This window comes from Antechinus flavipes, chromosome 4 (genome assembly GCF_016432865.1).
Source record: "Antechinus flavipes isolate AdamAnt ecotype Samford, QLD, Australia chromosome 4, AdamAnt_v2, whole genome shotgun sequence".
NCBI lineage: Eukaryota > Metazoa > Chordata > Mammalia > Dasyuromorphia > Dasyuridae > Antechinus > Antechinus flavipes.
In genome coordinates this window covers 444,768,649-444,781,759 of record NC_067401.1, presented here as the reverse complement: position 1 = coordinate 444,781,759, position 13,111 = coordinate 444,768,649, and the positions used below count along the sequence as shown (strand labels likewise).

General features: G+C 32.4%; 1 protein-coding gene across 2 annotated transcripts in view; it reads left to right on the top strand.

Annotated features, from left to right (window-relative positions):
* Positions 1-13,111, top strand: part of SYDE2 (synapse defective Rho GTPase homolog 2) — an 88,434-nt gene that overhangs the window by 63,565 nt on the left and 11,758 nt on the right. For both annotated transcript variants that reach the window (XM_051999239.1, XM_051999240.1), the window contains exon 5: positions 6,516-6,697. In XM_051999239.1, the coding sequence (XP_051855199.1) occupies positions 6,516-6,697 (182 nt within the window). The remainder of the gene's footprint in view (positions 1-6,515; positions 6,698-13,111) is intronic.

The following is a 13,111-nucleotide window of genomic DNA, read 5'->3' as shown; positions in this document are numbered from 1 at the left end:
AAAACAAATTTCCACATTGGCCATATTCTCCTCCCATAAAAAAGAAAGCAAGAAAAAGAAAGAAGTAGAAGAAAATATATTTCTGTTCTTTGAATCCATCACTTATCTATCTCTAGGTGCCTATCCTGAGTTTTAGAATAATGGTGGTTGTTGTACTGGTTGGAATTAGTAGCTTTCAGTTGATTATAGTTCTGCTCACTTCACTCTCTGAGTTCATACAAGCCTGCCTAAGTTTTTCTGAAATCTCTTTCATCATTTCTTATAGCACAATAGTACAAATAGCTACAATACAGCTATTGGATGTACAAAATAGCATAATCTGTGTAAAATAGACCAAATGTTATCCATTGCATTCATAGAGCATAACTTATTCAGCTGTTCTTTGATTGTTGAATGTCCCCTTAGCTTTGTTCTTTGCCATAGAGCTACTATAAATATTTTTATACATCTGTACCTTTCCCTCCTTTTTTTTTTTTTTTTTTTTTTTTTTTTTGATATTTTTGGGATATAGATCTTGTGGTGATATTGTTGGATCAAAGTAAGTTCCAAACTGCTTTCTTGTATGGTTGGATTATTGCCACTAATAATGCATTAGTGCATCTCTTTTCCACATCTCAAGCATTTATTGTTTTCTCTCTCTCTCTCTCTCTCTCTTTTTTTTTTTTTTTGGTCATCTTCTCTAATGGATGTGAGGTGGGACCTTAAATTTGTTTTAATTTGCATTTCTCTAATTATTAGTGATTTAGAAGATTTTTTCTTATGACTATTAATAATTTATCCTTCTCTTCTTTACCTTGTCCCCCCCTTATAACCGTCTGTTTTACTTCTGACCACTGCCTCCCTCTTATTCTCCTTCTCCACGTTGTCTTATTACCTTTTCCTCCTATTTCTTTGTTGGCTAAGATGAGTTTCTGTACCCAGATATTTAGCTATGTATTTTCTTCCCTCCTTGAATCAGCTCAGATAAAAGTGAGGTTCAAGTGTTGCTCATTTCTTCTCCACTGTCCCTTCCATTGTACCTGTTGTAGTCCTCTTTCTTACCCATTCCATTATTTTTTTTTAAATCATTCAAACATAATAGAATCTGGTTAGACAAAATAGAATTTTGTCTGGTTAGATTTCCTCTAAAAACTTTGATAGTAAAGTTCTAAAAGATTACATCACCCCAAATAAGAATGTAAAATGTTTAACTTTGTAAATATTTTTCATTCATATTTACCTTTTTATGGTGATTTGGAGTCTTGTGTTTGAATGTCAAATTTTTGGTTCTGATCTTATCAGTAATATTTGAAAGGCCTCTGTATCATAAAAGTATTAGTTTTTTCCCCACTGTAGGATTATACTGATTTTTGGCTGTTCTTAATTGTAATTGTTTCTTTGCCTTCTTATATATTCTTAGCCCTCCTTACCTTTATAGTGATGGCAGCTAATCTTTTGTGATCTTGATTGTAGCTTAGTTGTGTTTGAATGATCTCTTTCTGGCTGCTAGCAGTATAGTATAATATCCTTGGGAATTTTTATTTTGAGATTTCTTTCAAGAGATGATTAGTACATTCTTTTAATTTCTACTTTATTATTTGGTTCTAAGACATCTAGGGAATTTTATGATTTCTTGAAATGCGCTTTTACCCCTTTCCCAATTTTTTGTGGGTTGATCTGATGATCTGATCTTTTCTCAATCTGTTTTCTAGTACACTTGTTTTTCCTATGAGATATTTTACATCTCATTTTTTCAGTCTTTTGTTCTCCTGGTCTACACCAGGAAGAACCCTTGCCTACCTGTAGCCACAAGATCTGGCACTAGCACTCCTCTTGGTCCTGGAATTGTGACCATGTTCCCAGTTTCCCTACTGCTGTAAGTGCTAATGTTTATCTTTGTGTTGGAACTGCTACCTAGAAATGCATATGATGGTAAACTTGTTGATTAGTGCAATTGTATCCAGGGCTAGCCACAGAGTCCTCTGGCTAATTGTCTGACCTCCTTTCCATCTCTTGGGCTGAAGCTCCCAAACCTCCTGCTATGGTCTCATGTATGTTTTCTATACAGTCTTCTCCCCCCCCTCCACATCTGCATTTTTCATTGTCTCACACCCACTATTAACAGGGAGGCATCTGGAATATTTTTCTGATCAGTGTCTGACCCTTTTCCACTTCTGGACTGAATGCTTCCAAATGTGTTGTTGCTGGTACTTTGGCCACTATGGCCACTAGATCACCACCCCAGTATTACAGAGCTTTCCTGAGACCTCCTTAGTTTCCTTAGGCCATAAAAATCTCTCACCCTGACATTTTATTGGCTTTTCACATTAAAATTTGATTTGAGGCTTTATTATAAAGTTGTTTGAATGTGGGAATATTGAGAAGAGTTCAATTGGGTTGCTGTCTCTAATCTGCCATTTTGACTATGCACTCAAATTTGCCTTTATTCTTACTAAGCTAAATTTAAAAAAAAAAATTATTTTCAACTTTTAGAAGTCTGGCCTATTTTTAAAATTTGTTGACATTTGTATTATAATTCTGCCATTAGATGTATTAGTTCTCTCTCCCCCTGTCATGTTATTTGAAATTTTAAATACCATGTCTGTAATAACTTCATCTACCTCATTGCTTAAAATGTTAAATAGAACAGAGCTAAGAAGAATTCCATGGTATTTCACTATTTACCTCTGTATTAACATTGATCCAATGATAATTACTTTCTGGAACTAGTTGTAACTTAATGTAATACAAATGTTCTGCGTTTCTTAAATTAGTTCCTTAATACCACTTACCTGACCTTGTAGACACCAACTACTTGGACTTGCTCTTACATTTGCATTTCTGCAGAGAAACCCCAGAATTTATATAAGCGAAAGATCCCAGAGAAAGATCATTATCATACAGTTTATATTCAGATTCTTTCAGGATGCTAGTGCTAACTGTGAAAGGAAAATATTTTTCCCTTATTTACCACTTTAACTGTTGAGATCCTACAAAGTATATTTCTAGTTACACAAATGGGCACTCACAATGATACATTCAGGAATTAAACACAACCAGAAATAATATGACAGAAACATATATATTAAAGCAAATGCATACATAAGTCATACATGGGTCATACTCTTCCACCATGAATTCGGAGTGTTTGAGGGAGAGTTGTTCTGAAAGTTGTTAGTTTTGAAAATGAGCCTAGTGTTCTTAACACTGTCCAACTTCTTATTTTCTATCTTTGAAACTGTTTCTTTTACTCATTTTTCTAGTTTCAATAAAATTTTTTCTGTGCCCTTTTAAATGATCAAACTATTGACATGCAAATCCTAAATTTTTCATGAGGTGATTTAAATCTTTATATTTATGCTAGTGAATTTTCTGTGCAGACCTAATCAAATCACATTTGAAAACTGTTTCTTCACCAAATGTTCCCCTATAACAGCAGCAGTATCTTACATCCTTTACTAATTGATTTAAATCTTTATAAAAGTATACTTTCTTGTCCATTGCAGCACAAAATTGCATATTATGTATTGTATCATATACCTACTTAAAGTTGGCAGTTCGAAATCCACCTGACTATACTGGTTTTCTGTTTACTTTTTTGTTTTGTCTATAAGCATATTTATTAAGTACTTGAATTTTCAAATGCCAAGAAAAAGGACCTTTGGCATGTCACTATAGGCAACTATAATAAAACATTTAAATTTGATTCATATACCTTTGTTTTCCGGTGTATTTCATTTATACAATTAAATTGCCACATTTTTCTGAGTCAAACAGAATTGTTTCTTAAATACTTTATTTACTCTGCTGGTTCTACAGTAGAACTGTATATTCAACATAGGCACTCACTCCAGTAATGGAGATGGTGACTTTATCCACGTCTGCCCATTTTGTGTGTCTCTTTCTTGTTTGTGTCCTAATAATACAGGAGGTCTACCCACCCAACAAGGTTCTCAGGGTCTTCTCTTTATTTTATTGGCATTATTTGGATATCAATGTATACTTAATTCCTAAAGCATGACAATGAAAATGTCACAGGAAGATAGTTTCTTTTGATTGAGGTTTTTTCTGCATTGAAGAAACAAATTTCTTTGCCTAAAACAACCAGAAAGATTTTTAATAATTTTAAATTATATGAAATTATTATAAAATTGGGGAAACTCAGTTAATCTCATTAGCCAAACTTTTTCATATAAGGCTTATTTCAGATAAAATATTTCAATGGTACTGTAAAATATTCTGGTGATCAGTGAGAGAAAATTTCTTCAGATATATAGCTGTTGTGGAATAAGAGAGCTAAGTTGAGATAGTGATTTTCTTTGAATTATTCTGGACCATGGACTGATGTTTCTTATAACTTAATGTAAAAGATCAAACTCCAACCAGTGCTAATCATTTAGTTAGTTTATTTCGGTGTTAGCTGCAATTCCAAAAGGTGGGACCTTTTGGAAATCTAAGTCTTTTATTTAACTCTGGTCATGTTGCAGTTTCTGTCCAACTGCTTGTTCTGAGTTATTAACAAAATGTTCCTCCATTTCTTTCTACCACCACACTCCTCAAGCATGAACAGCATAGAGATGCTTATTTCTTAACTCTCTACTTGAACTGTAGTAGTATATTTATTTCTAAAATGATGAAAGTGGTTTTGAGTTCTTACCCATGCCTTCCATTTATACTATATCATAAATATATAGCAAATATTGCTAGCTTCCTCTAGCAATACCAAAAGTGAGATTTGAACTTCATTATTTCATGAATTATGCTCTTCATTCAAAACTGGACTGCTTAGAGGTTCACTGAGTAAGATAAGGCCATTGTTTAAGTCAGAAGTATTAAGTCAGAAGATCCTTAAGAAGGACATCAGAAAATATTAGGTACCCACTTACTACTCTTGAATTGTTGCTAAAGAAACCATTTGAGAGAATGCAGGGATTTGAGGAAATTATAGAGTATACAGAACTGGTTCTTTGATGTATGTCATCTAGTGTGCATGTTTTTCTACATTGAAAATAATGCAAAATTTTCCCAGCTGGGGATGAGGGTGGGAAGCAGAATCAAAGAGAATAGGTAGCAGTCTGAAAGAAATTCTCTGTAAAATTCAGCATTATAGAAAAGGGTTAGTTGTGTGTGTGTTTGTGTTTCTAGAGCATTTGGAAACTTGGGCATCTGAATTTGTGTTTGAAATTTGCCAGAAAACCTTGAAGTTATACAATTTTGAACAATCAAAATCTTACTTCTGTGCATAACACACACTAAAGGAGTCTGGGACTCCATTTATAATTATAAAGGGAATTTAGATTGCTAGGCTTGTGATTCTGTTATTAATTAATGAGTGGGTGGAATGATGGATAAAGATCCAACTTTCCAGAAGAGCTAGAGTAAAAGTCCAGTCTTTGATAGATTCTGACACTATGACTGTGGATACGTCATATGTCATCTCAGTGGCTTAAGTAACTTTCTAAAACTAGAAACTGATAAAGGGAATTTCTTTTTTTAGGAGTTCCCTTTACCCAAGAAATCACAGGAACAGGGTTTTTGTTTTTTTTTTTTTTTTTTAAGTTAATGTTGGACTAAAGAGATACTAAAGAAGGGAAAGGGACCTATATGTGCCAAAATGTTTGTGGCAGGCCTGTTTGTAGTGGCTAGAAGCTGGAAAATGAATGGATGCCCATCAATTGGAGAATGGTTGAGTAAATTGTGGTATATGAACGTTATGGAATATTATTATTCTGTAAGGAATGACCAGCAGGATGAATACAGAGAGGACTGGCGAGACTTACATAAACTGATGCTAAGTGAAATGAGCAGACCCAGGAGATCATTATATACTTCAACAATGATATTGTATGAGGATGTATTCTGATGGAAGTGGATCTCTTCGATAAAGAGAGCTAATTCAGTTTCAGTTGATCAAAGATGGGCAGAAGCAGCTACACCCAAAGAAAGAACACTGGGAGATGAATATAAACTGCTTGCATTTTTGTTTTTCTTCCCAGATTATTTATACCTTCTGAATTCAATTCTCCCTGTGCAACAAGAGAACTGTTCGGTTCTGCACACGTATATTGTATCCAGGATATACTGTAACCTATTCAACATGTAAAGGATTACTTGCCGTCTGGGGGAGGGGGTGGAGGGAGGGAGGGGAAAAATCGCAACAGAAGTGAATGCAAGGGATAATATTGTAAAAAATTACCCTGGCATGAGTTCTATCAATAAAAAGTTATTTAAAAAAAAAGTTAATGTTGGACTAACATTGATGTGCTATTTATTAATTAACTTTGTTATTTTGATCATTTGTGCATTTGCGAAATTTTCTTATGTAAGAAAAAACATTTTAGAAGCATCAAAAAGGGAGTCTTTTTTAAGAAACTAATCCAAGTATGTAAAATTATATAAATTTGCCTATAAATTTATCACATTTTTAAAGTCAAAATGATAAGTCAGGTTACTTTGGTTTTTGTTCTTGCATTTCTTTAGCCTCTTAACTATAAATTATCTTGTATTTGTTTCTTTTTGCTTTGTTTTTGACAAAGGTGTTCTTAAGGATTATTTGAGAGAGCTTCCTTCTCCTTTGATAACCAAGCAGCTCTATGAGGCAGTGTTAGATGCCATGGCCAAAAATCCTTTGAAAATGACTGGAAATGGTTGCGAAAATGACCCAAGTGACTCTAAGCACACTGTTGAACTTCTGGATTGTTTGCCTGATATTGAAAAGGTAAGCAGCATGATTGGTAATTAGTGTGATGACAGTGGGAATGCACAACAACTGATGCTAGAACTATATGTGCTGGTCTCCACTTTTAGTTTTCATGGAATTGGTAGGCCTAACTTATACACCTTTTACTTTAACAGTCTAGTAAATTCAGTTTTATGTACTAAGGCCACTTTTCCAAGTTGTTTCCTTTAGAATCAGATAAAGTATTGTTGACAGTATGCTTTGGAAGCCATCTCTAAGTAGTAGTACCATTGAGATCTAAAGTAAGAATAAGAAATTGAGATAACCATGTGATTTTTGAATGCTTTTGTTTTTAATATAATTATATTGTTTTTATTAATATTGGATTTTGGTCATGATGAATGCTTTCTTTGATCAATCACTATAATCTTTCAGTATTTTATTTAACATTTTTGAATCCATAGTCATTAACAGACTTGAAAAAATATGCAATATTCTGAAAAACTAATTTCTGTATAATGACATTAAAATATTTAAAGAATTATTTCCCAAGAAATTCTTATCTTTCTTTCTCCTCTGAATAAATTTCTCCTCTGAATATTTTGTCTAGTGTCATAAAGTACAACACAGCTTTGTGGTCATTTGATTGGTATAATGCTAAATCTGTAGATTAATCTAAGTAGTATGACAATTTGTATTATAATCATGTAGCTGAGTCATGAACTTTGGATAGTTCACCATTCATTTAGGTCTTTATTTCTGTGATGTTTTGTAGCTGTATTTATGTAAATCTTGAGTTTATTTTCATGGTATGACTCATTTTCTGAATTTTGTATTTATTTTTAATGTATTTTTTATTTTATTTTTTTTTTAGCATTTCCTCTCTAATTTTGCTAATATTATAATTTTCTTTATATATTCACAAATTTATTTTGTGGTCTTCTATTTGCTGAATTTATATTAAACATCTCACTTTTTTTCATTTATTCTCAAGAACTTTTTAAACTCTTTTATGACATTCAAATAAGAATAATTTCCCCTTTTTGCTGATATTTATTCTTTTGATTTATTTCTCATTTCTTATTGCTCTAGTTAGCATGTATAGCACTATTTCAAGTAAAACCTCTTTCCTTTATCCACAAAGCAATTTGGGAAGGCTTCCAGTTTTCCTTTATTCCTAGTAAGGCCAGCTCTTGACTTTAGATGTGTTTTGCTGATTTTAAAGGACCCTTTTTTGTCTATCCTTTTTAAGGCATTTTAAAAAATATAAATACAAAATAAAAAGCAGAATAGAAAAAGAAAAACAGAAAAGGAAAATAAAACATTGTCAGGTTCCCAGCAAAACATCAGAGAAGATTAAAAAATATAGCAATAAATTTCTATTTCAAGAAAGCATATATAGTAATAGAAGAGATCCATCTTTTCTTTGCTTCCTTGTAGGTAATTCATTTGTTCTACTCCTGAGCCTTGTAGTGTTGATGTATCTCTCTTATTTCCTATTCCTGCTAACTTTTCTACATGATTTTGCTCCTCAGTTTGTCTTGCTATTGCTTATCTTACCCCCTCCTATGGAAGCCTTTTTTATCTTTTCTCCTAGGATTTTCCTTCCCTCTTTATCCCATTCCCATTAATTTACCGATCTTGTTCCACCTCTGTTAATCTGAGCACCTTTCTGCATCCCACTTTATCCTATGCCACCCTTCCCCCTTTATTCCTTTCCCATTCATATTCACACCTTCTCTCACTGACATAAATCTCATACTTTTATACTACAACTTATCCTATTCCCTCCCCTTTTATGTGTGTGTAAATCTATATGTAGTGTTCTCTATTTAATCATTCTTTATGTGAGTAAGTTTGCAGAACTATGAGTGTTTCTCACCTATCTAATGCCTCGGTGTCAGTTTTTCCTTTATATTTCATTTGTATAACATAATTACCATGTTTACTTATTCCTAGCTTTTTAGAATTAAGTCATACTCAATTCTGCCCCAATCTTTCTTTTGAACTACTCAGTTACTGATATCAGTCTTAATCATATGGTATGCATTTCCATGTAAAACAATAAATTATTTGTCCATATTGAATTCCTTGAAATTAATGTTAGTTATTGGCGCTTATATGTTAAATTTCCTAAGTTCAAGTTTGGTTGAGAGAAAACCCTGAAAATCTACAAGTTTGTTGAATGAGCTTTGTGTGTGTGTGTGTGTGTGTGTGTGTGTGTGTGTGTGTGTGTTCAATATTATGGATAATTTTGCTGGATATGATATTTTTGTCTGAAAGCCTAATTCTTTTGATTACCCTGGTATGTTATTCCAGGTCCTGTGGTATTTTATAGTGGCTGTTGATAATCTATTCAATTTAATTACAACTCCAGCATATTTGAAATATTTTGTTGTTGTTTCTTGCAAAATTTTCTCTTTGATCTGGTGGTTTCGAAATTTGGCAATAATACTCCTTTGTGTTTCCCACAAAGGATCTCTTTGAGGTGGTGATTGTTGGATTTTTTTCCTATTTCTACTTTTCTCTTATGTTCTATCACTACATACACACACAGAGAGAAATATTTTCTTCTGATGATTGTATTAATTGAATCCCACAAGTTTTGATTTTTTATTTCCCTGCTATCATTCTCTTTGGAGTCATCATTGTGCAGTAGAAAGAATGGGATTTGAACTCAGATACCAAGGTTCATGTCTTTGTTTTTCCATTTAATTATTTGTGTAAACATGTGAAAGTTATATCACTTTGCTGAATTTAGTTTTTTTTATCTATAAGATGAGCTTTAAGTTCCCTTTCAACTAAAAATTACTGTTTCTATATATTTTGCCTTTAAATTAGTTTTTATTGTTTCTATAATTTGTTCTTTAACCTAATATTTATTTAGGATCTCATTATTTGCTAGGTCTATATCTTTTACTTATGATACTTTAATTAATTAAAAAATCTACTGAATTGTTTTATTAAATGGATTCATTATTTCCATCGTTCCAAGTTTATTCATAATTTTTTATGTCAATATATGACCAATTATGATTTTTATAAAAGTTACACATATGTGTATTGTGTTTGCATTCAGAATAATTTAATAAATTAAACCTATGGGTTTTTTTTAATTTATTTTTTCCCAGTTCCTAAAGTAGAATATTAAGGACAATTATAATAATAGTGGTCTTTTCTTTTTTTGTTTTAATTACCCTTTTATGTAGTTTAATTCTGGACTTTTTAGTGTTTATATGTATGTTAAAAAATTACATTATTTCTTGTCTGCATTGCTTTTAAGAATAACATAGATTCTTTGTTTCTGTCTCTTGACAGTATCATTTTTTATGTTTCATATCTGTAACCATGTTTTCTTCTACTGCTTTTTGGAATTGCCTGAAGCCTGATACATTTCAGTATAATTCACTTTCATTCTATTTCTCTCTATATTTAAATCATATTTCTCGCCTTAACACATTGTTGGATTCTATATTTTTAACTATTTTGCCATTCTCGTGTGTTGTTAATGAGCTTATTTGTTTGCTTTCAATATTCTAATTAAATTTGTGTTTTATTTGATGAAAATTTGGGGTTTTTTTCCCTTTTAAACCTTATACCTTTATTTCCTTTCCAGATAACTATTCCTAATTAAGTGCCTAGAATCCCTGAAGCACAAGAGGAAGGGTGGGAGCAATAGAAAGAATAAAGGTCAAGAAAAAATATATCAATATAAATATATCTCAGAAAAGACTGGATTTTTTCCTTTTCTATTGATATATTTTTCTGCTTTAAAAAAGCACTAAATTTTTTTTTAAAGATTGTTGGCTTTCCTTCATTTGTACTTTTTTATGTTCCCTGAGATTTTAGACCTTTTCTTTCTGCTTTGCCTTCAGTGACGTTAGTAATTCCAAGAAATTGAAGCGAGGACAGAGTGCATTCTAGACATAGTGTACCACCTATTTAGACATGGGTAGTGAAATATATAAGAAATAGTTTGGTTGAACTAATAAGTATATCAAAGGAAATAATATGAAATAAAACTAGAGGGAGCAGATAGGGAAGATGAATTTTGGAAGATCTTGACTTTCAGAACTTGTACAGAACTAGAATGGGCTGCTTTAGAAGCTACTGGTATCCATGTCATTTCAGGTCTTAAAGTAAACATGGAATGATCTCTTGTTTATGTTTGTACAAGGGTATTCTTTTCTGAATATAGATAAGATTTGAAGATCTCTAAAGTAATCAACTTTACATGGAGTTGAGCAATGTCAAAATACTTAACCTTTGTTGATTATAAGTTACCATTTAGCAAAGTAGAATACAGATAATTTTTAATTAGCAATTAGCAGCCATAACTTTTAAAGTATTTTAAAGGGTGCCATACCAATCAAACTGCCAAGAAATTACACTTTTTTTCAAAGCTAGAAAAAAAAAGGATAACAAAATTCATCTAGAAAAACAGTCAGGAGAATGAAATGAGAATTTCAAGGCAATTAATGAAAAAATGCAAATGAAGGTGGCTTATCTAGCTGTACTAGACCTAAAACTGTATTATTAAGCAACAGTCATAAAAACCATTTGGTACTGGCTAAAAAATACACTAGTTGATCAGTGAAATAGCCTAAGTTCACAAAACCCAATAGTCAATGACTATAGTAATCTAATGCTTGAAACCTAAGGATTTCAGCTTCTGGGATAAGAACTCACTATTTGACAAAAATTGCTGGGAAAATTGGAAAATGGTATGGCAGAAACTAAGCATAGACCAACACCTAACATTCTATATCAAGATAAGGTTGAAATGGGTTCATGATTTAAACATAAAGGGTGATATTATAAACAAATTAGGAGAACATAGAATAGTCTATCTCTCATATCTATGAAGAAGGAAGGAATTTATGGCCAAAGAAGGACTAGAGAACATTATGAAATGCAAAATGAATACTTTTGATTATATTAAATTAAAAAGGTTTTGTATAAACAAAGCTGATACAGGCAAGATTAGAAGGGAAGCAGATAACAGGAAAAAAAAAATACATCCAAACATTCTGATAAGGGGCCTCATTTGTAAATATATAAAAAATTGACTCAAATTTATAAGAATACAAACCATTCTCCATTTGATAAATGGTCAAAGATATAAACAGACAATTTTCAAACAAAGAAATTAAAACCATTTCTAGTCATATGAAAAAATGGCTCTAAATCACTATTGATTAGAGAAATACCAATTAAGACAACTCTGAGGTACCACTACCTACCATTCAGATTAGCTAAGATGACAGGAAAAGATATTGATAAATGTTGGAAGGGATGTGGAAAAACTGGGACGCTGATATATTGTTGGTAGAGTTGTGAACGGATCCAATCATTCTGGAGAGCAATTTGGAACCATGCCCAAAGGTTTCTCAAACTATTCATAGCCTTTGATCTAGCAATGTCTTTACTGGCTCTGTATCTCAAAGAGATCATAATAAAAAGGAAAAGGACCCACATTGCAAAAATGTTTGTAGCAGCCCTTTTTTCAGTGCCAAGGAACTGGAAACTGAGTGGATACCAATCATTAGGAGAACAGCTGAATATAGAATATAGAATATTATTGTTCTATAAGAAACAGCAGCATGATTTTGGAAAGACAAGACTTATATGAAGCGATGCTGAAAGAAGTGAGTAGAAAGAGAACATCATACACAGCAACAGGATTATGGGATAATCAATTCTGATGGACATGGCTCTTTTCAACAATGAGATTATTCAGGGCAATTCCAATAGACCTGTGATAGAGAGAGCCATCTGCATCCAAAAAGAGAACTATGGATAAAATGTGGATCACAACGTAGTATTTTCATCCTTTTTTTGGTGGTATTTGCTTGCTTTTTTTCCCTTTTTGATCTGCATGATAAATATGGAAATATGGATAGAAGAATTGTATATGTTTAACCTATATTGGGTTATTTGCTATCTAGGGGAAGAGGGTGGGAGAGAAGGAAAGGAGAAAAATTTGGACTACAGGGTTTTACAAGAGTGAATATTGAAAACTATCTTTGCATGTATTTTGAAAATAAAAAGCTGTTATTAAAAAAAGAAGTATTTTATTTTATTTATTTTGCTGAGGCAATTGGGGTTAAGTGACTTGCCCAGGGTCACACAGTTGGGAAGTGTTCAGTGTCTGACACCAGATTTGAACTCGGATCCTCCTGACTTCAGGGCTGGTTCTCTATCCTCTATGTTATCTAGCTGCCCCCCCAAAAGAAGTATTATAAAGGGAACACTGACCTTATCAAGAGAGAAGTTTTATAGTATATTTAAAAATTTTTGACCTAAGACTAAAATGCCTTAAAATCATTATACAGAAATTATTTTTTCAGAAAATACCATACTTGAGCACCAGCCCTGAAGTCAGGGGACCCGAGTTCAAATCTGGTCTCAGACATTTAATACTGTCTGGCTGTGTGACCTTGGGCAAGTCAT